This window comes from Symsagittifera roscoffensis, chromosome 4, assembly GCF_963678635.1.
Source record: "Symsagittifera roscoffensis chromosome 4, txSymRosc1.1, whole genome shotgun sequence".
Lineage (NCBI taxonomy): Eukaryota > Metazoa > Xenacoelomorpha > Acoela > Convolutidae > Symsagittifera > Symsagittifera roscoffensis.
In genome coordinates, this window is record NC_087065.1 from 47168301 (window position 1) to 47192629 (window position 24329).

At 34.2% G+C, this 24329-nt stretch overlaps 1 protein-coding gene across 5 annotated transcripts in view; it reads right to left on the minus strand.

Annotated features, from left to right (window-relative positions):
* Positions 1-24329, minus strand: part of LOC134844471 (peripheral plasma membrane protein CASK-like) — a 55318-nt gene that overhangs the window by 8258 nt on the left and 22731 nt on the right. For 4 of the 5 annotated variants that reach the window (XM_063861171.1, XM_063861169.1, XM_063861172.1 and 1 more), the window contains 4 exons: positions 4467-4676; positions 3891-4195; positions 3559-3674; positions 2159-2322 (listed from right to left, as the gene is read on the minus strand). In XM_063861171.1, the coding sequence (XP_063717241.1) occupies positions 2159-2322; positions 3559-3674; positions 3891-4195; positions 4467-4676 (795 nt within the window). Of the gene's footprint in view, positions 1-2158; positions 2323-3558; positions 3675-3890; positions 4196-4466; positions 4677-5097; positions 5867-7930; positions 13896-24329 lie in introns of those variants that run through there. The other variant, XM_063861168.1, reaches the window with a different exon arrangement.

A 24329-nucleotide genomic window follows, 5' to 3' on the forward strand; every position in this document is an offset into this window, starting at 1 on the left:
ACATTTAACTGTGTCTCAATATTTTTAACAATATGACATCAAACTATTCAATGGCGATTCGAGCTGAAGATTTTGCTTCAGTTGACAGAATTGGCAGATGCTAGTTCGGTGAAATTGAAGCACAATAATTACTTGATTCTAAAATTCAAACAGTTTTAGACTGATCGCATCGAATGTATAAACTCAATGAGCGCCAATTGAATCCTTGGATTGATTATTCAGCAAACCATGTTCGCTCGTAACCTAGCTAGCGTTGAGATATGCTCCAAAACGAAAGTTAGAACATACCATTATTGAATCAGAATAATTGCAACATTGTGAAGTCAGACTAGCTGAAAAAAATTAAGCAAACAAAGGTTGAAAAGTAAGGCCAGCAATAAATGGATGATTTTGGCGCAATGCGTTTCTGCGACGCACTAACTCGAAGCCCGAAAAAATTACTCTTAGAAACACAAAAAAAAATCGACTTCAAAGTTGCTGTAGAAGCATTAAGTGATATTGAAAAATCTCTGTCGAAATTTCACAAAATATTATTTTATTATATTATTACGCCACGAATATAATACTTTAGATGATCATTTCTCGACGAATCTTTTATCATTTTATATTTGACAAACACCAAATAGACTTCGACTGGATTGCCTCTTTATTAACACTTGGACACTGTCTCAAGTTTTGTCAAACTGTTTCGTAAATTGGATGAGAAAATTCAAAAAATGCAGAAATGCATGCTCAAACACTAATTATAATTTAGCTTCAGTTGGCAGAACTAGTTGACAATAGTTCGGTGAAATAGAAGCTATTATACGAAGATGATTAACACATAATTAGGATGATATAAATCGCTCGTATACGAACCTCAGAAGTGGATCGCAGGACGATGAACACATAAACAGGATGATATAAATCGATCATAAATGGACCTTATATCTCGCAATCAGATCGTATATCTTGTCAATGAGCTCAACTATATTATTTGGAGCCCCATGAACGTTTTCAAATCCACACAATTGTAAAACAATAAGTAAAAGTTGATAGCCATGATAATTCTATTTCTCAGCGTGTGACCTTTGATTTAGTGACCAAAATTCATGAGAACTTCTACTTGAAGAAATACCGAGGAATGATCTTCACACTTGAAATTGAAAAAACTTCATTAAAGTGCAGCTGCACTTAGCAAAAACAAGCGACAAAAAGCTAACAATTGGCTCTAAAAGGTGAAATAAGTTCAAAAAATGCAAACCATGAGCCGGAAACGAACCCCCAACTTGGAGATTAAGAGTCGCACGTCCTCGCATTTGTACCAAGTTACCATAATATCAAACTATTAGCTGCAAATATTTCAGATAATTTGCCAATGCTGCACCTGCGATACAAAAATAAGTGATAAAAATCGTTTTTAAAAAGTTTTTAATTCACTAAGTCATCAAGAACTATATAAATAAACATAGCCAACAGATAGTTTGAAAAGGGTCAATGAACGCAATTGAACAGAAAAAAAATACTGACTGGCTTTTCAAAAAAAAAATCTTTTGAATTTCCAAGAAAAAAATAGATAGACTAGAAATTCAAAAGCTCTTTGAATTTCTGAAACAATTAATGACTGGCACTTTTTTTGATAAAATTAAACTAATTTGAGAAAACTGGATCAATAAGTATAATTTTATTTCGCTGGGAAATCTGAGAATTGAATTCCAATTTCGAAACTAAAATTCGATCTCGTTCATGACCTTTACATTTTTGCTGTTCGATAGTTGAGTTTGCCGTCTTTTTAACAAACGAAATGAACTGAACTTAAACAGAAATCAAAAATTAAACCGCTTAAAACTGCAAATTTTAGCTACAAAAATTTTAAAAAATTACATTTCAATCATCAAAGAAAACACAGGTATAAGAGCGTTTTTTACTCTTCAAAAGACGCAACATGATGCATCTAAGCCCGAACAAAAATCAGCTTTAAGCCAAGTAAATTTTTAAAGCGACGAAAAACACTAGAAGCTGAAATTATGCAAGCCAGAGTTGGTACATTTATAACCAAGTTCAGAAACAAAAAATTCAAATGAAACGGTTATTCAAAATGCAACAAAGCTCAAAATTCCCTTTTAAAAAGCTATCAGTTTCATTTAAGTGTCAAATGTCACAAAAATGATGCCCTTACCTCGGATAGATTGTTGATAGCACCTGAGTTGGACTGTTTTGGGGTCACTTTGATCACGATGTCGCCCGAGATGTGGTTCAGCAGATCTCGCAGCTCGTCTTCAGAGTGTTTGCGGATAGAGCGCCTGTTGATCTCCAAGATCTCGTCGCCCTCGTTCAGAATTTCTAAGCAGACATTAAGATATGTTCTGGAATGTTTGTTAGTGTTTTGACATAAAATGAAAAAACCGTAAAACTTCTAATCGTATAATCCTACTATCGTACAAGGTATAATCGTACATTTTGGCTTTCGTATAAGAAACATATAAACGCGTAAGAAACGTATAATCGTGAGATCAAAATCCTAATTCAATTATAGTAACTGCTCAAGGCTTTTCAGATTGTTTTTGCTGCTCGGTAATCTTTTTTTTGCTTGAAAAATAAATTTTTTGATTGCTCGTATTGGACATGAGCCGCCCCTATTATCAATCAATCTTGTAGTACGCAATGAAAAAAAATCCTTGTTTCACAACAAAGACCAGCCAATTATCAGTTTCATTAATCGTATAAATCAGATTTCTCGTATAATCTTATAGAGTAGAAAGGTTTTTCGTATAATTTATCGTATATCATATAACGCGCACAAGACATTAAATCATCTGCTAAATTGTCGAAAAACTCATTTTAGCTACAAAACAACACTTAATGCTTAGATAATTTAGTTTTAAAACTTAAAACAGCCAACTGACAGTTGGAAAAGAACAATGAACGCAAAGAAACTGAAAAAAATCTTCAACTTTTGAATTTCGAATAAAAAAATTATATGAAGAATTTGAATTTGTAGAAAAACTTATGATGGACACCTTTTTGCTAAAATCAACCCAATTTGAGAAAACTGGATCAATAGGTAAAACTTTTTTTTCGCTGGAAATCTGATAATTAACTTCCATTTTCAAAATTAGAAGTCGATCACTTTTTTCGTGACCTTTACACTTTCGCTGTTCGATAATGGAGTTGCCTTCCTCTTAACAATAGAAATGCACTGAACTTAAAAAGAAATCACAAGTCAAACCGCGAAAAATTAAAATTGAGCGTGAACAAATATAAGACTTTTTCCTAAAAAAAATCAGCAAGACATATATCAGAGTCTTCAATACGTTCATTACTCTTAATATTGATGTTTAATTTTCACCAAGTTTAAGTTCCCATATGACGAATTTGGAATCAGCACAACAATCAATCCGCTTTTTTTTGGTTTCTTAAAAAATATAAATAAGGTTTCCTGGCAGAGTTGGGATATCGTCCTAAATAATTGAACCGATCTTCTGATACCGCCAAGAAGGATAAAAAAATACTGATAAAATGATGCGCATCAGTGGACATTGGGCAATAAGCGGACAAGAAGAAATAAGAAATACTAACTCTGACGATGGATCATTCCTCCGATCATGATACGGGAAACGACCACTTGGTCTGTTTTGAGAATCTTCAGAGTAATGCCCAGAGGTTCCCCCTTGTTTCGGTGGAAATTCACTTGCCTGTAATAGAAAAACATCATTAAGTTAAGTTTAAAAGCTTAAAGAGTCGTCTTACTACAAAAAAGACTCTTTGATTAATAATTTAGTCCAGCAGCTACGGAATCGGAAATCTTGCTAATTGAGATGCCTAACAAGGTATAGACTTAAATAGGGTCATTTCACATTTCGAAATTGTTACTGAACAAGTGTGGTAACAGAAAATAAAAATTGGCTTACTTGATCCTGGTAACTTCCGGGCCTTTGTGACCCGGAAGAGAAGAGTTCAAAGGCGAGTTGGGTGCCCCACTATCAGTACCAGAGGAACCCACACAATTTCCGTTAGACATGGTGGTACTGATCGAGGGATTGTTACCGAAGTGGGCGTTGTGTTTGGCGAGTGACAAGGTAGTTGGCATCGGAGAGGCTTTCTGGACTGTCGTTCCAGATTGGGTCTGGTCGGCCGATGGACCCAGAGGAGAGGAGCAGTTTGACTGGCTGTCAAACAACTCGGCTATTATGACGTCATGCGCTTGGAGCAAACACTAAAATATGAACAAATGATGTTATTTCAAATACTACCAAAAATGAAAAAGCATTTTAAATAGGCTAAATTGGCTAAGCTTTTATCATTCACATCGATCTCCACAAAAATATTCGCTGCTGTTTCCGATCTACAACAAAAATTTCAAATGTCAATATTTTCCGACACACCGGCGAATACTTGAAAAGATATCAGAATTTTCGGAAATCTTGACAAAAAGGTGTTTTTTTTATCAGCGCCCCTCCTTGGGCACAAAAAGGGTGATCACTCACATTGAAATTGTAGTTGAGCTGGAATAGGTCTCTGAATTGTGTCGATATCTCTGGAGTGTAGGAAGTGGAAGTCTTCACCTGGTGGTCTAGCAGGGATGCCAACTCGGAGCAGAGGCGAAATGCACCCACCTCTCCTTTCTCATTAGTCACTATCGACATGCTCTCTTTGCTGCAGGCACCTCCCAGCTCCACAGAAATTTTATCATAGAGCTAAAAACGAAAAGAGTTGCCACTTATTTATGGGATTCTGAACCCTAAACCACATGTTAACATCTTTGCTTAAAACAGCATATATTTTTGCTACTCTTAGGATTCTTTTAACTGCCTTAAATTCGAAGGTGCACTTGTTTAAGAAAATGTGTTGATGTTAGATAGATAAAACAAACCGCGTTAAAAAATCTGACAGATCTATAAAAACACTTGGTTGTTGGAGCTCGCGTTTAATAATAGCCTTTCACTAGACTTCATAGAAAAAAAAGCAATTAAACGAACTTGCACGTGGCATAGTTTGAACGATTCCGTAAAGTATCCGACAATTATCAGTTTTCCAACCAATGGGAAAAATTGAAGTCTTTTAGAAGCCATCAGATAATCAATCAGACGCTGTTTAAATTCATTATTCAACTCTTACCCAATGTGGCAGCACGGTAAAAGAACTTGGAAGCTTAGGATTAGCAGCACCAATGAAATAACTGGAAGGAGGTAGAGATAAAGAGTGCGAGTTATCACAGTAAACAGTAGAAAAATATCCATCTGCGAATGATGCCGATGAATTCGGCGATGAAAACATTTCATGTTCTTCTGGGTTACTAATTCTTGCATTCCCTCTCTTAGCGAAGCCCATTTGCAACGTTTCTTCGCTTCGTAAATTAAAAGGATGCTTGTTTGCCAAAAACCCGCTGCTTGATGAAGATTGCCTAGCGTTTGCTAACTTCAATGAAGGGTTGAATTGCATCTGACTCTGAGATCGGAAATCTTCAGTATCGGTTGAGTAGTAATTAGTAGATACTACTTGTAAAGATAACTGTTGGCTTATACTTCCTGTGGTCTTTGAGTTTGTCAAGAGCCATTCTCTACTTGTATTTGGCCTGGGAAGACTTTTGGTGTAGGTTGCTGCCAACTTCTCAACGCTGGAATTCTCGTCGAATGACATGGTATGATATGATGGTGTTCTGTGATCCACAGCAGAGATCGGAAGGTTTTGGCTGCGCTGGCTCATGGAATGTGTTCTGATTGGCTTTGGAGGGGGTTCTTTACCTAGTACTGATTGTGACCTAACAGGCCAAGGGTCTTCAAATTGCACTGGGGTTGTTCGTTTCGAGATTCGCTCCAATTGGGCATTTGAGAATATCAGTTTAGCTTTGGAAGTCTCACGCTCTGCGCGTCTAGTCAAGTCACTCCTGGTAGAAACGTCAAGTTTAACTAGCATTGCAGTATTTAATGTTTAAATCATCACACACTGACCACCTAATATCAGTTTCACTGACAAACTGCTAGATTTCGATTTCGAAGCGCTTCACCCAATGACACAGAGGCAAAGCGAAGTTTCGCAACACAACCGATACAACACAAACATAAAAAACATAAGAAGTCGAAAAAAAACGAAAAACGTCAAAAAGGTTGAAAAAAATTAGGTTCACCAAATTACAAACTTTCGAATGTCTTGATAGAAGTTCATTCTAGTCAAACATGCCAGAAATTTGAAAATTAAATCAGCAACGGAACAAAAGTTACGAAGAGGAAACAAAGCCGACAATATTTGAGCAGAAACAAGTTGAGCCGAAAAAAAAGATGTAACAAAAAATCTGTAAGCTGTAAGTCGCTCCTCACCTGACATTAAATTGAACAAAACTAGCACTTGCAACTACAATGATTTATGCTTACAGCTTACATCACAAGAAAAGTCCTTGATGTGGCAACTGAGCCAACTATCTTTGAGCAGACACAAGTTGAGCCGAAAAAAAACTTCAAGTTTCAATTCTCTTCTGAAACTACAATGATCATACTTGCACTTACAAATACAATGAAAGTTGATTGCATCACAAGCAAAATACGTGATGTAGCAACTCTTAGCCGACAAAATTTGAGCAGACAAACAAAATTCCGACAAATTAAATTTTACCGAAAAAAAACGAACTGCATACATACTGGAAAAAAAACCGGCCGAGACTCGACCCGACCTCAAGTAAGGAACCTGGAAATGGGAAGGAACCTGAAAGTGGGAAGAAACCTGAAAATGGGAACGAATCTGAAAGAAGTTAACAGAAGAAAAAAGTGGACAAAGAGGCGAAGCCGAGCTTCGCACCACTTGTGATACAATACAAAACAGCCACTAAAACAAAAAAATTATAACAATCCAAAATGCCGAATCTATCAAAACCAACAAAAAAAGTATCAAAAACTCACACCAAAACAATAGAAGGTAATAATAGCATCAGAAGAAAACTTATCAAGCTCTAAGCAACCCAAAAATACCTAAGAAACCCTTAAAGCCTAAAAAAATTCAAAAAAGACTCAAAACTAATTAAACGCTTTCATCCCCCCATTTCCTTCAAAACACACAAGCACAAAAAAAAATTATGCTCATCAAACGACGAAATATGAAGTCAATTAGCCGATATAAAATAGTCAACCCAAAAAAAAGCAAATAAAAAAAAAGACTTGAAAACTAATAAAAAGAGATTAAAGCCCCGTTCCCGTCAATAAACACACATGCACACAATTTTTTTTTCGCTCATTAAACATCAAAATATGAGGCTTCTATAAAATAGACCGAAACTTATTAAATCGAGAAAAAAAATTAAAAAAGAAAAAAGACTTAAAAACTGATAAAAAGTAGTTCAAGTCCAATCCCCTTCATTACACACACGTACACATTTTTGTTGCTTAATAAAGGACGCAATACGAGGCCAATAATATAGATTGAAACTTGTTTAACCGAGAAAAAAGAAATAAAATTAAAAAAAATCTAACAAGTTGGTAAAATTACAATCAAACTGAAAAGCAAATTTCGAAAAGGACGGATATTCAAAATATTAGCATGCTCAAAATAAGTCTGTTGCAGTTTCCAACAGAGAGACGACTGTGGCAGTTCAGAAAGCAACGTGCTGAAAAAGGAGGTCCTGAAATTGGAGATCCACCTGTGGGCAAAGTTGTTTACAGGAAAAAATGTCCGATACCTCATTGCATTACCCTTGCGTATCGCAAGGGTAACAAAGAAAAGAGTGTAAGAAAAGTTGTTAACGGTAAAAATTCTAGTTCTCGATTACAAGACACTTGCAAGTGTCAAAATACTTGAATATCTTTCAAAAAATGCCAGCTTCAAAAAATTTCGGGTAAGCAAAATTAGTTTTAACATATTTTGTTCGTTCAATTAATCTGTTCGGCCTTTAATTATGGTGTATATTTAGCTAGACAACTTATCACTTTTAAATTGCAATGCCACTCAAGTTTGAATATTCAACCTGCTGACAATTGATGGCGTCTTCTCTGGACTTTCGGCACTTTCTTCCGTTGGCGAGGTGACCACTGGTGGCGATATGGATGATATAGGAGAAGATACACTAGAGGACTCTTGTTGAAGGTCATGAAATAGAAACGTTGACACTATCCCAAGCCCTCCATCTGATAACTGTGGCGAATACTTCTGACCCGGAAGATGCACGGGCTGAAAGATCCTGTCACTATTATTCCCAATAGTAATCGCTCTTCCAGAAAATTCGGAGGTTTCGCCATATCTGTTATTTCCACTGGTGTTCATTTTAGGGTGAGTTGAGACATCATGCGAAAGATCGACGACTAGAGGCGCAGAGTTCCCATAAACAAATCTCGAGTCCCCATAACTAGTCGAGACCAATGTCGGTGGATAATGTCGCTCCTGGACACCTAGAACTGTATTTCTCTCTCCAGTGTTGTTCAAATTATAATTGTTTCCAGCATTGAGGTGGAAGATACCACTGTTGTTCTGGGGACGGGGCGGCGATACACTCCCCGATGCTGACTTATCTTCGCTACTGCTGACGAAACTAGAAACACTGTGCATGTCAGTGTCCATGTTGACGTCAACGTGTTCGCAACTCATCACATAACAGATAAGATCAAATATAGTTCACTCGTAACTGTCTTTCCGTCAAGTTATACTATAAAAGTTCCGTCTAATTGCAATAAGAAATTAGTTTCAATCCATTTTTTTTCTCGTTGAACGATAACTTCGATTTTCCAATTCGGTTAATAACTTAAAAACCGAGCATAAACTTTCTAATAACTTCAACTGTAAGAGAGTTCACCTTTCTTGTAAGTAAATACTTGACTCTTTCCGCATTTTTCTGTTTGGTGGAAGCTACAAATAAGCAGGACCACTAAGTCAACAACGAATTATGGCGGTTTGAAGGATTTCTTTTTTGCTAATGATTTATCTCAAAATATTCTTCCTCGTGACACAAAAATAAGTCTAGCTGAAAGCAAGACCACAAAATAATTAAATGAAAAGGACCCCTCCTGGGAATCGCCACGCGAAATCATTCCATAAAAATTAATCAAAACGTATTCCGAACAGAGCTCTAAATGAAATGGATCAGATACGCAGAAAAAAAAACACTTCATTTTCGTCTGTCAAAGAGCACCGGAACGTCGATGTCTTTTGAAAATAAGGAACACGCACAAGCAAACACACATGTTAAGTTGGAGCATAAAAAGGTACAGTTTTACACGGACAAGGAATATCGATTAATTCGCGGATAGATTAATTCTTAATGAGCTACTTTATTTTGAGCAAGCGAGCAGCCCACTGTCAAAGCAACGTCTACAATACCCTCTTTCCTCCCTTATCCTACTTCTTTTCTGACAATCACAACTCAAAATAGCACTTTGCGAAGGCACAACAAAGTCCGAGCTGAGACGATAATTTCTTGTTGGTAAGAAAATGATTTTCTTACTAACAGAGACTAAATTTGGGCAAATGGCTGGAGCACGAAGAAAAATAGTGGACTAAAATAAACCTTGTTTTGAATTATCAACCCGGCCACCAGAAAACTATGGCTGGAAGGCAGGCCAATTTAAATCCTGAAAAATTTGGTCCAGAGTATCAACAGACATCTGTCATCTGGTAGTAAATATCACTAATTTATCTACAGAGATTGAATAGGCTCAAGCAAACCGAAAACACGCCGTCAGAGATTTCCGCTCTTGTGTTTTTTATAACCAACATGTATCCAACTTGGCAGCTCAACTTACAAAATTAATATATGGAAAAATATTAGTCCTCCTGAAATCTTGTTTATAGTTCAGTTTGCATAAAATTCCCCAGGCTCTTTCCCTATTACACATTTAATGAACAACACTCATGCCCAAAAGTTGGTTTAGTTTACAGAAGACACCCACAAATAGCCACCCAACACGGCATGTCAAAGTCAGTCGATCAGCAATACAATCTGATTGCTATTCATTATCCTTGTTATAATCATCATCACCATTATCTCTCCAAACGACAGGAAGGATTTTTTCAATCTTAGTCCAACAACCATCTTTTCCTAACGAGCTAAGCATTTTAAATGGCATAATTCAACTTCTAGATTAACAATCGTACAGCAAAAAATTACAAGAAGATGTTTCGCTGTTTGTTTTTATCGATATGAAATCTAATAGAAATCCACATTACGAAACAATAGCGAGAAAAATTAGAAGATGCAGGAGAATTAAATATTTAAAAACAGAACGCCAAGTGAGCGACAAGAATAACCTCATATAGAGGCGATTTTGCACGTTGCACACTCATGCTAACATAGCCGACATACAGGTGAAAAGTAGCGACATACTTCTCAATATAACTGCACCATAAAACTTCCTATAGTTTCAATATTTTGACAATTTTTTGATAAAAACTAGCGGGTAACGCACCTCAGGTGCTTCAAAGAGATTAAAACACGTATAAACTGCTTCTATATTCTTGATAAAAAAGCAATTTTCACGTTTTTTAATCAATTATGTATGTATGTATTTATGTTAAGTATATATAACACAAGGAAACGAACGCAACTGTAAAAATAGACGGTGCATATAACAGCGCTTTTTTATTTCAAAAATTGAACGATAATAAAAAGTTTCAACCAAGGTTTTTTTAAAATTAAAATGGTCAAATCTCCAAAACTACTGGGATTTCATATCTTCGTATTTAAAACAAAAACCCTAAATTGGCCGGTAGCAAACAACTGGACTTTCCAAATTAATCTCGTTCATTGGCAAAATCACTGAATGCAAAAACGAGACTCTTGTTTAACTTAGTTCTTTAATTTCATTAGCCCTCACGTTTATCATTTGACTTCATCTATAGATATATCCAGCGTAATTAATTTTAAAATACTTCTTTCTTAGTTTAATGAAGATTTTTGAATAATAAAAAAAACGTCAAATTCGAAATATTCAAAAAATTGAGCAAAACTATTAGTATGGAAGCCACATCTACAACTGCTCGCAGTAACTTGACTTCACCCGACCGATGTGTCGACAATTTCAAATTCTGAAGTATAGGTTCAATGAAATCTAGGACTTTTGAAAATTTTTGAAAAATCACTTAAACGTCATATCTAGGAAATTGAATAGCGGTGAGCAGTCATATTTTGAGTCCATACATACAAACTTCCTGCAACATCCTTGAAAGAACTCCGCCTTAGTGTCGAGAATTTCAATTTCTGTTATGTTTTTCAATGTCAAGTGCGAATTTTGCGCCAATTCAAATTTTGTTTTCCGAAAAAGCAAGTTGCACTGAAATGAAACACAGTCAGCAAACGGCTATAAAATACTTAATGAACGGAAGTAATCAAAATAGATATATGACCTGTCTTTTAAAAAATCTCGAATTTCCAAGAAAACGATAGATGGTCAAAAAGCTCTTTGTATTTCTAGAACAGTTTATGATTGCCATTTTTTTATGTAGAACTTGAACCACTTTGAGAAACTGGATCAATACGTTAAATTTTCATTTCGCTGGGAAATTCTGATATTTGGAAATTAGAAGTCGATCACGTGTTTCGTGAACTTTAAAATTTTTCTGTTCGATAGCGCAGTTTGCCTTCGCTTTAACAAAAGAATTAAACTGAACTTACAAGGAAACCAAAAGTCAACCCACAAAAGAATTAATTTGAGCCTGAACAATTTTTAAGACTTGTACTGGATAACAAAGCGAAAAGAAAATCAACGCGACTTATATAAGTGTCTTAACTACGTTCATCAATTCTTAAAAAAATTCAAATGTCTGGATTTTTTTCAGCTTTCGAAAAAACCTGGATCAATAGCCTATTTCTTTATTCCTCTGGAAACTCAGAAAAACAAAGACTTTTTGAAACTGAAGGTCATTCACGTTTATCAAGACTTTTTCTATTTTCCTGTTCGATAGGGTAGTTTGCCTTCATTTAACAAAGGAAATGAAGTGGAAAAACAAATTCGAGTGTGGGCAACTTCAAGATTTTTACCTGAAAACACATAAAAAAAACATCAAGACCTATATAATTGAAAATCACTTCGTTCTTGTTCGAGTCAATTGTTTTTATAACTGCGCTATATCGCTTTACTGTTCACTAAACACCAACACTAAAAACCATAACTGGATATTAAATCCTCAAAGACATTTATAACAGTACACAGTTGGTTGGCGGGATTCCATAACTACCATGAAAAATCAGTCTCAAACATAGCCAACAGTTCGAAAAAAAGTAATGAACGCAAGTGAACAGAACAAAAAACTGACTTCTTTCGACTCTTAAAGAAAAAATATAAGCTCTTTGAATTTGGCGAAATTTTTTTTGTTTTGTTAAATTAAAATAAACTCAGTTTGAGAAAACTGGATCAAAAGGTCAAATTATTCATTCGCTGAGAAGTCTGATGACTAAATTTCATTCTCGAAATAAGAAATCGATCTCGTTTTTCGTGACCAGTACACTTTGACTGTTCGATTGTGGAGTTTGCCTTCCTTTCACCAAAGAAAATGAAGTGATCTTAAAAAGAAATTGATCTCATTTTGTAGTTTACTTATGAAAACTGGGAGCTATGAAATCCAACACACGCAAACTGAAATTTAAAACAAAAATTGATCACTAATTTGTGCGAGTTATTTTGACAAAACAAGAATTTCCTTGCGTAATGATCCCTGACGATTATCTTCGGCATATCAAAACCGCCGTAAAACACACGACCACATTCAAAGTTACTTTCTACTTCGTGAACTGATCGGAACAATTACAGCCAAAAACAAGGATAGCCGGCTACGGTTTTTCAAATTAGTGTAGTTTTCTAAACATGGTCTGATAAAAAAGGATCTGACGTAAATTCGGCATATTCGGCGTGTTTAGGCATGTTCGACAGTCATGGTAATAACGGCAAATTGGACAAAAAATTTAGAAGAAAATCAAAAAAAAATTTCGAGAACAGGTTTATTTTTCATTTCACAAAATGACGCTAAAAACTCTATTAAGCATAATTAGGCTGTTATTAGCCTGCTCGATTGCTTTTTTAGCTTAAAAAATAAAAATAAACTACATAAACCATTTTTTCTCGATACTGAGAAAACTTTTTGAAAATTTTAAAATGTCGTTCGAATCACAATTGAAAGGGCTTCAAATTGGTATATCACTCGACCCATTCCGATGATTATTTGTGCCTGATTTGGCGTGGAAATTATAAAAAAAAAAAAGAAAATTAAAACACACCCGAAACAAACTTCCTCCACAATTTTCAAAATGGTCGGAATAACTATTGACTAAACATTGAAACCGACCTAACAGCCAGTAGCAAAAACCATCAAGTATTCAAACTTTGTATAAACCCTTTAACTTTCAGATTGTTCGTTAATATCGTATAAACCTATTCCTGTAGAGCCCAGAATTGAACCACAAAATTGAACCAGACATTTAAAAGTTAATGCGTAAAAATAGCTCATAAAATCAAAAATAACCAAAACAATGTTCATTTCTCTTCTGCTAAATGACAACAAATGAATTCCATGTATAACTGCCTGATAAGTCTAGGAAGACGATAGCAACAAACAGTGCATAAGAAACTGAAAAATAACAAAAAGCTGGGGGAATTAAAGGGGGAAAAGTAATTGCCTGTGTGTGTATTTATTTGAACAGCCACTAATGCGAATAATGACAACTGCAGCAGCAGCAGTGGGTTGAATTTTGCGTCAGACCCAAAACAGCAATCGGGATTAGCAAGTGAATGTAGTAGTACCTTAATACCTTGTAGGTATCTTTACCCTTGGGATCCATACACGCAACAAACCATGCACCATGCTCACTTTCAGACTCATTCACCAACTCAAGAAATGCGGAGGCTGAATGAACAGGCTAATAAAATTGTCAAAGACGCCAAAACAGGAGACGCTTCACTTCAAACTGGCAACTAACAGTTAATCTATTCAGACCTAACAACCAAAAATATAGTTACCAAATGTTATGCAGATTTCAGATAAGTTCAGCTCCGATAAGTTCAGACTGCGAATGCACGAGGGTGCACGTAGAAAAAGAATTAAATCGAGCGAATCAATCTTATTCGGACATTTGCTAACAGTTGAATGATTATTATTTTCAGCGGGAATCATCCTTCGAGTGTTACTACAGTAGCTTTGAAATGATCAATATAAACAATTATAGCCAACATTAAAATCTTAAAAACCCCAGGCTTTTTTTCATAAGATTGACCCATTAAATTGTACGCACTTTGTCATAGATGTGAAATTAATTTGAAGTTTAAGTTAGCATTAAGGAAAACCCCCAAAACCACGCAAAACCTGTATGAGAAGAAACTCACCTCGTTGAGAATAACTTCTAAATGGTGATTTTAATTATTATACTGTGGCACGCCAGTTCAGCCTTCCGTTGTAAAAGGGCCACCAAAAGAAGTACTAACATTTTCGACTTAGGTTCGAATAAAAATTAGCCTTGCAGTACCACACTAACCTCTCCTTTAGAATATATATGGCTTAGGAGCTTTTTTGGATCTCGATAACAAGGAAACCGAAACCAAAAATTGATTGAAAAATTTCCGAGATTTTTCAACTTTTGATGAAGAAAACATAGCTGGCACACAGTTGGAAAAGAGTCTATGAACGCAGAAAAAAGGGAAAAAATACTGACATGCTTTATGAAAATCTTCCAAATTCCGAATTTCCGAGAAAAAAACGCCCTTAAAGCTTTTTGAATTTCTGGAGCAATTTATGATTGATACTTTTTGATAAAATTAACCCAATTTAAGAAAACTGGCTCAATGAGTAAATTTTTTTATATCGCTGGCAAAACTGAAAATTACATTTTCTTATCGAACCTAGAAGTCGATCAAATTTTTTTGTGATTTATACACTTTTACTGTTCGATAGTTTGCCATCCCTTTAACAAAAAAAATGAACTGAACTTAAAAAGAAATCAAACGTCAAACCGGAAAGTAAATATGAGCCTGAACAAATATCTGGATTTATCAAGAAAAAACCAAAAAAAAAATCATCACAGCCTAATAGAGGAGTCACAACTAGGTTCATCGACCCTTGTTAAACCACACAGAGAAGCAGTCGTTCCAAAGACACGCGACGAAATCATTTATAAACTGCACATTGATTAAAAAAATTACTTTTATTCAAGTTTTCAATAACCAAAACAAATTACATAATAAAAATGACTCACTTCAAATGAAAAAAGATTTGAAAAGATTCTGAAAAGTTGGTAAAGTTCAGTGGAATTGGTAAAGTTCTCAAAAACAATTCAAAACCTATTTTTTACTTTTCAATGTTTTAATAAACAAATCTCAGAAAAAATCGAATCAAACAGAGGCAAAAACAAACACTGACTAAGAAACGCAAAATATTCTGAAAACAGTTCGGAAGCCGAAAACACGAGCCCATTTTAATTCCCCAAAAAGAAGAAACTCCGATCGGACAAAAACAACAAAAAAGAGAAAAAGTCTATTGAAACAACATTGATGAAAAAGTAATTAATACGTGACATTGAACTATTTTTAAAAGAAAAGAAACGTTTCAGTATACACTGTACGTTAAAAATGTTGATTCTATGTTTTTCTATAATATTAAAAACGAAAACCCTAAAAAGTTACCTTGTTACTGTTTTAACACATTGAAACTACATAAAACTAATGAAATCCAACAATTGGATTAGTAATAGTAGCAGACACAAACTCACGCTGACATATCAAAACGATGAATTCTTCAATCGATTTTGTACAAGATTACCAAAAATTTTAACTTTGAAATTCCGATTTGATACGACTTCAGGCTCTCTTAGTCCTCGTTTTTTAAATAAAACGAGTGTGTATTGCACTTCCGGTACTTCAAACAGAATATTCAACGTGAAAACTGCTTATATCTAAAATGAATGAAAAAAAAACAACGAAAAGAATGCAAACCGTAACAAGAGACAGGCGCATCCAACAACCCTTTTCATTAAAAAAAATTAAACAAAAAAATTCCAACTCAAATGTTTTTCAAATAAAATGGTTAAATATCTGAAGCTACTAGGTTTCAGAATGGCTAATAGCATACAAATAAACTCCCCATATTTATCAATTTCATTGCAAAATCACTGAAATCATGAATGAGACGCTTATTAAACTTAATTCTTTTTTATTTAAAACAGCAGACTTTTTTTCTTAGTTTAACTGATAATTTAATGAATATTTTTTTGGAACTCAAGTCAACTTTTTTTGAAAAATCATGAAAAAAGAATCATAATTGATATCTAGAAAAATGAAATGAGCTGAGCAGTCATCTTCAGAGTCCATATAAAAATTTCCTGAGTGTCTCGACAGCACCCCATCATAATTTTGAAAAATCAAAGTTTTTTAAGTTCGTATTAAGATTCAGTTTTTCAAAAGTTTTGAAAAATCATTCAAAATTGCATATCTCCCAAACAAAGATTTTTTAAGCAGTCAAAGCTTAAAGAAATGCAACTTCTGGAAGTACCACGAGATCACCCCATTATAGGTTTGCGAATAAAAAAAAATTTTCAAATCAAGTTTTCTGAAAAATTTTAAAGAATTATAGAACAAACGTCATTTCTTCGAACCGAAAATGATTTCAGCAGTCACGATTTGCAAGGTCTGAGATTACCCTGACAGAACTTGACACTATAGAGTTGATAATATCAACTTTTTAAAATTTTTTATGTCTAAGTTACGTAAAACTTTTTAAAAAAATCTTAGAATACGTCATATCGTGGTAGGTAAAAGAATCTGAGAAGTCAAATTTTGAGGCAAGATTTGGATTACGTGAAAAAAACTGGCATCATCCAATTACTGACTTGAGTTATTCACTTAGTCAAAATTTAACACTATTTCTTATAATTTTTTTTGAAATGCAAAATGAAGTTAAAAAAACAGCCAGTGAACAGTCAAAAAATGAAAATGAGCTTGAACAATTAATTTGAGCCTTTTCACCAATAAAAAAAAAACCCTTACGAACTACATGAAAAAATCTCATAACTCATTATTACGGCTATGAAGAGCAATTTTATTTTTTTCTGCTGTGTTTTCAAAAACCGCTAACAGAGCATTGCAAAAAGGTAACGAATAATTTTAACCTCCCAAATAAAAAGAGAATAAGAGCAGTTAATAGGTAAAACAAATTGAGCACTTTGGTTCAGCACTAATTTATGCAAATTAGGTTAGAAAAAAACCGGACTCGTAACATAAGACAACCGTTTGTTTCAGCAAAAAATATATACCCTACTTCTGAATACGAGACCAAAGTGGAACTTATTTTGCCTAGATAGATGCCTTCAAAACTCAATGCAAACTAAAACTGAAACAATAAAACAACATGTCATTGATAATTGGATCATCGAAAGAGTCTACAAAGAAAAACAAATAAAATCAACTAGCGTTTAACGCACCTCCGGTGCTTCGAAAACCGCATATATTGGAAACAACATCTGCAAATTTTTAGTGTACTCTGACTGCACCCAATTACAGGGTTGGTAATTTCGAACGTTTTAAATTTTTTTAATTCCCATTTTAAAAGCGTCATCCTGAAAATTTAATGGGCCTCTGGAGAAATTTGGAGGCCAGATTTGCAATCACTCAGAGTCCCTGAGAGCACCCTACTATAGGGTTAGGAATTTTTTAAAACCTGTTTCCCGAAAAAAAAAATTGAAAAAAAAAAATGTCTCGTCTCGGAAACTAAAAGGATTTGAGCATTCAAATTAAGAGGCAAGATTTGAGACGCCCGGGTGTACGCTGACAATAAGGTTGTATCTTCATCAATTTAGTAGTTTCAAACTTTTTGAATTTCTTTGTAGATAAGTTCTTTGAGAAATTTTGAAAAAATCAAAAAACGTCACATCTCGGAAACTAAAAGCATTTGAGCACTCGCGTTTAGCAGTCGCATGTTGCAAGATTTGCAATTTTTTAGAGTACCCTGACAACACCGAATTATACCGCTGGAAATTTCAAATTTTGAAAAATAATTAATTTAAAATTTCTGAAGTTTTCTGAAAATTTTTGAAAAAGTCACAAAAAACGTCATATCTCGAAAACTACAAAAAATTGAGCGGTCATACCTTGAGACAAGATTCGCAATCTTTGAGAGTACTCTGACAGGACCTAACTACAGGGTTGGGAATTTCAGATTTTTAAAAACTAATAATAATTTAAGTTCTTTGAGAAATTTTGAAAAAAATCAAAAAACGTCAAATCTCGGAAACTAAAAGCATTTGAGCACTCGTATTTAGCAGTCGCATTGTGCAAGATTTGCAATTTTTTAGAGTACCCTGACAACACCGAATTATAGCGCTGGAAATTTCAAATTTTGAAAAAAAATTATTTTAAAATTTCTGAAGTTTTCTGAAAATTTTTGAAAAAGTCACAAAAAACGTCATATCTCAAAAACTACAAATAATTGAGCGGTCATACCTTGAGGCAAGATTCGCAATCTTTGAGAGTACACTGACAGGACCTAACTACAGGGTTGGGAATTTCAGATTTTTAAAAACTAATAATAATTTAAGTTCTTTGAGAAATTTTGAAAAAATCAAAAAACGTCACATCTCGGAAACTAAAAGCATTTGAGCACTCGCGTTTAGCAGTCGCATGTTGCAAGAATTGCAATTTTTTAGAGTACCCTGACAACACCGAATTATAGCGATGGAAATTTCAAATTTTGAAAAATAATTAATTTAAAATTTCTGAAGTTTTCTGAAAATTTTTGAAAAAATCACAAAAAACCTCATATCTCGAAAACTACAAAAATTTGAGCAATCATATTTGGAAACAAGATTCTTAACCCCTGAGAGTACACAGACAACGACTGATTATAGAGATGGTAACTATTACTTTCGAAAAAAATATATGTCTGATTTCTTTGTTAAATTCAAAAAGACAAAAAAACGTCATTTCTCAAAACTACAAAGAATTGAGCAGCCATAACTGATAGTAAGATTCGCAACGCCTGAGACTACTATGATAGCCCCCAAATACAGGGTTAGAAACTTGAATTTTGAAGAAAAAAAAATATTTAAAACTTCTGAAAATTTTTTGAAAACATCAAAAAATGTCATACCTCGAAAACTACAAGGATATGAGCAGTCATATCTGACGGCAAGATTCGCAATCCTAGATAGTATTCTGAATGCATCCAACTACAAGGTTAGGAAATTCAAATTTTCTAAATTATTTTTTGTAATGAGTTTTCTGAAAATTTTTGAACAAAACTCGTCGTATCTCGTACACTAAAATGATTTGGGCAATCATAATTAGAGGCCCAATTCGCAACTCCTGGGGGAATCCTGACAAACCCCACTATTGGGCTGCTAATTTTCACTTCGCTGAAATAACCACTAAATTCAAACTCGAAAATCGAAAAAAAAAATTATTTATTGCCATATACGATATAGCTTAAACCTGAAAAAAATCTTTCGTTAAGCATGCTAAAAAAAATTACGTTGAATAAATTCAAACGTGGCGAAATAGTGAAGCCCGCATTTAAATATATAATAGATGAATACCTTTAAACAAAATGAACTAAAAAGCAAAAAATTGTGAAGTTTGAAAAAATCAAATGTCGTAAGCCTCGAAAAATGTGTAAAAATTCATGAACTATATTATCTGCACCATTGCCATAATTACAGCCGGTCGAGCAACCAAAAGCAACAAAGCAAAGCAAAATTTACACGAATTTTAAAAAAATGAACATAATGCTAAAGAAAATAAGAAAAGATAAATCTGGAAATCAACCGACGAAAATAAAGCCGATCCTTCGGCACACTAAACATACCTAATGTGCAAATACAACACATTACACGTAAACACAACACACTACACTAAATATTATGTTTTTATAATGATTACCATTTCGTCCATTCTGTGAACAAAATAGTTTACGGAGAAATATTCTAGTACCCGGTTACAACACCCTTTCATATCGCAAGGGTAATAAATCACTTCATATATTCACATTTAAAAATATCCTATTTTTGATTATCTAAGACGTAGCCACATACAGTTGGAAAAAAGTCAATTCACGCAAGAAAACAGAAGATCAGACTTAATTTGTGAAAAAATCAGCTCTCGAATTTCAAAGAAAAAAAACATATGGCATTAAAGCTCTCGGAATTTCGAAAACAATTTATTGAAATTTTTTAATAGAATGAACCATATTAAAGAAAACTGAATCACTGGGTGAATTTTTTATTCCGCTGGAAAATCTGAGAATTAAATTCCATTTTGTAAAATGAAGTCTATCAAGCTTTTCGTGACCTGTTCGATAGTGGAGTTTACTTTCTTTTTTCAAAAAAATGAACTTAAAAAAATCAAAAACTAATAGGTCATGAAACCATGAAAAAACTAATTTCAGGGTGAAAAAAATCTTTTATTTTACTGAAAAAACTCATAATCACGACCTATATAAGAGTCATTTTTACATTCATCTTCTTTTCATCAAAATACATTCTTGTCAAAAAAAAACGCTACAAAACTTGAACCAGGCAAAACCCAACAAACATAGCCGACAGACAACACGGATAGCCGGTTACTGTAGAAATAGAAAAGAATGCTCCGCCCATAGCCTTAATGAAATACAATTAATTTTTTTTCAAATTAGTGTCGTTATTTTTGCCAGTCAGAGATTACATGTTCGACAGTCATACTAATATAAAAAAAAATTGAAAAAAAAATTGTATAAAAATTGCTAGAAAACGAAAAGTTTTTTTGCAGTTTGCTGAACTTTTGGTTCCAAAAGGGAGCTAAGAAGTTAAAAAGCACCAATGTTACTGGAGTTAAGCTACGTTTCTACATTTTAAATTAGGCTATTGTAAGGTTTTAAGTCTTCAAAAAAGCTGTTGCAAGCCCTTTATTGGCTCGAATTAAAACGAAAAACCAAAAATTTCAAATCAGATTTTCTCGACTCCGGGAATTTGTTTTGAAACTTTTAATGTCGCTCCAATCACGAATGTAAGGGCTTCAATATGATATAGCACTCGAATCTCTCCGATAATTATTAGTGGAGGCTGATTCTGCGTGGAAAAAAAAAACAAAAAAACACACCCGAATGCAAAGTTCCGCCCCATGTTTCAAATAGTTAGAGCACCAAGAAAATTACGATTGAACTTTAGAAACTAAACAATGCCACAAAATTTTCTTCATTTCGTTCAGAGTATCATAACCTCACTATAACACTCTTGAATTACAAATTATTTCGAAATTTGTGAAATCTTTTTCTGAAATTGACCCAGTTTGAAAAATGACAGATCAATTGATAAGTTTTTATATTCCGCTTGGAGATAAAGAAAAATCGAAGACGATACGATTAGTAAGGTTCTGCGATTATTGCCATTATTGTTCCGACTTTCGATGCGAAAGTAACGGATTTTGTGCTCGGGGTGGGTTTTTTTTCTTCAGACAAATTTCGACTTTTCAACTAGCCATTTTTGACGAAATATTTTTTATATCATTCAAAAGGTATTGTTGTCTTGAGCTTAAATTTGAAAAGATATTTCACCTATGATCATTTTTGGTAAAGTTATGCGGGTTTAAAGATTGGCATTTTTTGCCAATTGGGGACAATTAACGCGCGATATTTTTCGCGCTATAATCCGTCTTAGGAATCGTTGCAAATTGGTTGAAGGAAAGCTTATTTGCCAAAATTGATTTGTAAATAGAAGCGAAATTTATCACTTTGTACTTTAGATGGCGTTTGCGGGGATGATTTTCACAAAAATCACAATTTTTTTTAACAAAATTTTTTTCATTTTTTTTTTTTTACATTTAATTTTTTCATGTTATTACTGCTTCATACACCTTAAAAGGTAGTCGGAACATTCAGGGCTTCGCCCTGATACGAGCAGTCTTGTATGTATATCAGATAATAGCTTATGCAATTGGTCGAGAATATAATAATCTAGTTTTAACTTCAATAGGCTCACTAGTATTGATATTTTGTGAAGACCCCGTTTGATGTATAAGTGGCACAGAAAAACTGACAATTAGCTATCGATTTTGCATCCTCTGAAAAAAAAGTTAACAAAAAGTCTGACTACAATTAGTCATCGATTTTGCATCCTCTGAAATAACAAAAAAAATCCGACAATAATTTTTCAAACCAGATTGAGACTCCATTTCTGCCTGATTCGCAGCACTCGCGGTAAATTAGTGTGAAGCAAATGAGATTTTCTCGAATTTTCGGAATATGAATCACGCCTAGAAGAGCTTTAATTTATGAAATTAAAAGCCTTTCAATCTCTTGATGTAGCTCGAATAGCGGGAAAAAATGTCACCGTATGAAATAGTTTAATCACATCCACTGGGGATTTGGTCTGAACAACAATCTCCTTCAAGGATTTTTTGGACAACCCTTGAAATAAATTACGAGCGGGACACTTCGATTCTAGCAAATTACCAGAGCAAATTTTGTAATATAAAGCTCCTGAACATCTGATGAACAGCTACTCTCAATAATTAAGGGAGACAGCAAAACTTGCATAAATTAAAAGAGATAATTCAATATAAAAATATGAATTTATTTTGTTTGAAGAGTTGAATGCAAAACATGAAACATACTTAAATGAATGCAAAAAATGTACCAAGTAACCGGTTGCAATTAGAAAAAAAAGATGAAATGTGCGCAACACAACTGTCACTTTACAACTGAATTGAAGATATAAAATGCAACTAACAGTATTGTGAAACAAAAAGTATTTGAATATTTATTTGCTACAGAAATTCCGACCACGAATAGGAGCCAAAACAGCAGCACCAACTCAAATCGCATCAATAAAACATTGAGCGCAATTTAAGCAGTCCTCACATTTCGTTAAGCCGGTCTCCAGATAAATGAAATTTCGGGAAAAAGTAGTCAATAATTTAAGCGTCTTTTTGAACCTTCAATGAAAGGCGCACAAAGCTATCAAACGTATGCCAATTGGTATGAACGGTACTATTATAGCTAGTCTGCATACTAACAAATTTTCGTGCCGAACTTGGCAAAAATGAGTCAAACATTGAAGACACGAGAGCGTAACAACCTCACCCATACGCTGGAGTTGAAAAAAAATAGTAAAAATATAGTGCATTACTTGTTTAATTTTTTCGAGGGACAAATATTTATTGAAACAAGACGCACACGGAAAAAAAACTCAGCCACAAAATTTTCTTTTAAGAAATTTAATAATTGTTTCATACTAATGAAAAACGGATTCAAAAGTGCCAATTATAACTAGCAACCAACAGGACGTTGAAATGAAAATAAATTGAGGTGAAATTTTTGCAAGAACGGAAAAATATCAACAATTAATTTTGAATCTAGTCTGTAGTAGATGGTAATTACTGAACAGGAAGAGGAAGAGGATGAATCGCACTTATCGAGCGGTTTTCAAATAAATCACCGAAGAGTCAATCAATAGAACGTTACTACCAGTCTACGCCAAGACGGGTTAAGTGAAAATCGAAAAATCAAGGTGGGCCAAATTGGATGGGACAAGCAGAAGAAAGAATTCAGCCCGAGAATATGTGAGATCTCACAAAAATACACCAGGGTCGACGGGCCGGTTGTATAGACAAGGCATAATGGGGAAATACTTTGCGATGAAGAAAATAAAATGCTGGATAAGACAAATGGATCAACACAGAAAATCTGAGCAGAAATCGGATTTGGACGCTAGTGTTTGTTTTCAATGCTAACGGCAGACAAGTAATCCCTCAAAAAGACCATCTAGCCATTCTCTCTTTTTCGACCAATTCTTGCATTTTTGCTTATTTTACTCTGACCAGGCAAACAAAGTGAGAGTAAATAGCATTAAGAAATGAAAAGTTGGGCTGGTCGCGAGGAGGATAAAAAATATTAGGGCAGCGAATATTTGAGCGAGAGGGGTAATTTTGACCTGCGTTTGTTAACTCACCTTGTTTTATTAGTTCCTTTTTTCCAGCCTCAGGTTCATATTATAGCAGCGCAAATTAAAAGACGATCCAATCAAAATAAAAACCAGAATTGATGTCATGGCCCACCCGGATCACACTTGATAGCCATACAGAGTGGATAAGTGAAGATCCAGCCATTTCGACATTTCCACTTCTGCTATTGGAGAGCACAATTCCCTTGCAAAATGAAGTTAAAAAACAGCCAGTGAACAGTCAAAAAATGAAAATGAGCTTGAACAATTAATTTGAGCCTTTTCACCGATAAAAAACCCTTACGAACTACATAAAAAAATCTCATAACTCATTATTACGGCTATGAAGAGCAATTTGATTTTTTCTGCTGTGTTTTCAAAAACCGCTAACAGAGCATTGCAAAAAGGTAACGAATAATTTTAACCTCCCAAATAAAAAGAGAATAAGAGCAGTTAATAGGTAAAACAAATTGAGCATTTTTGGTTCAGC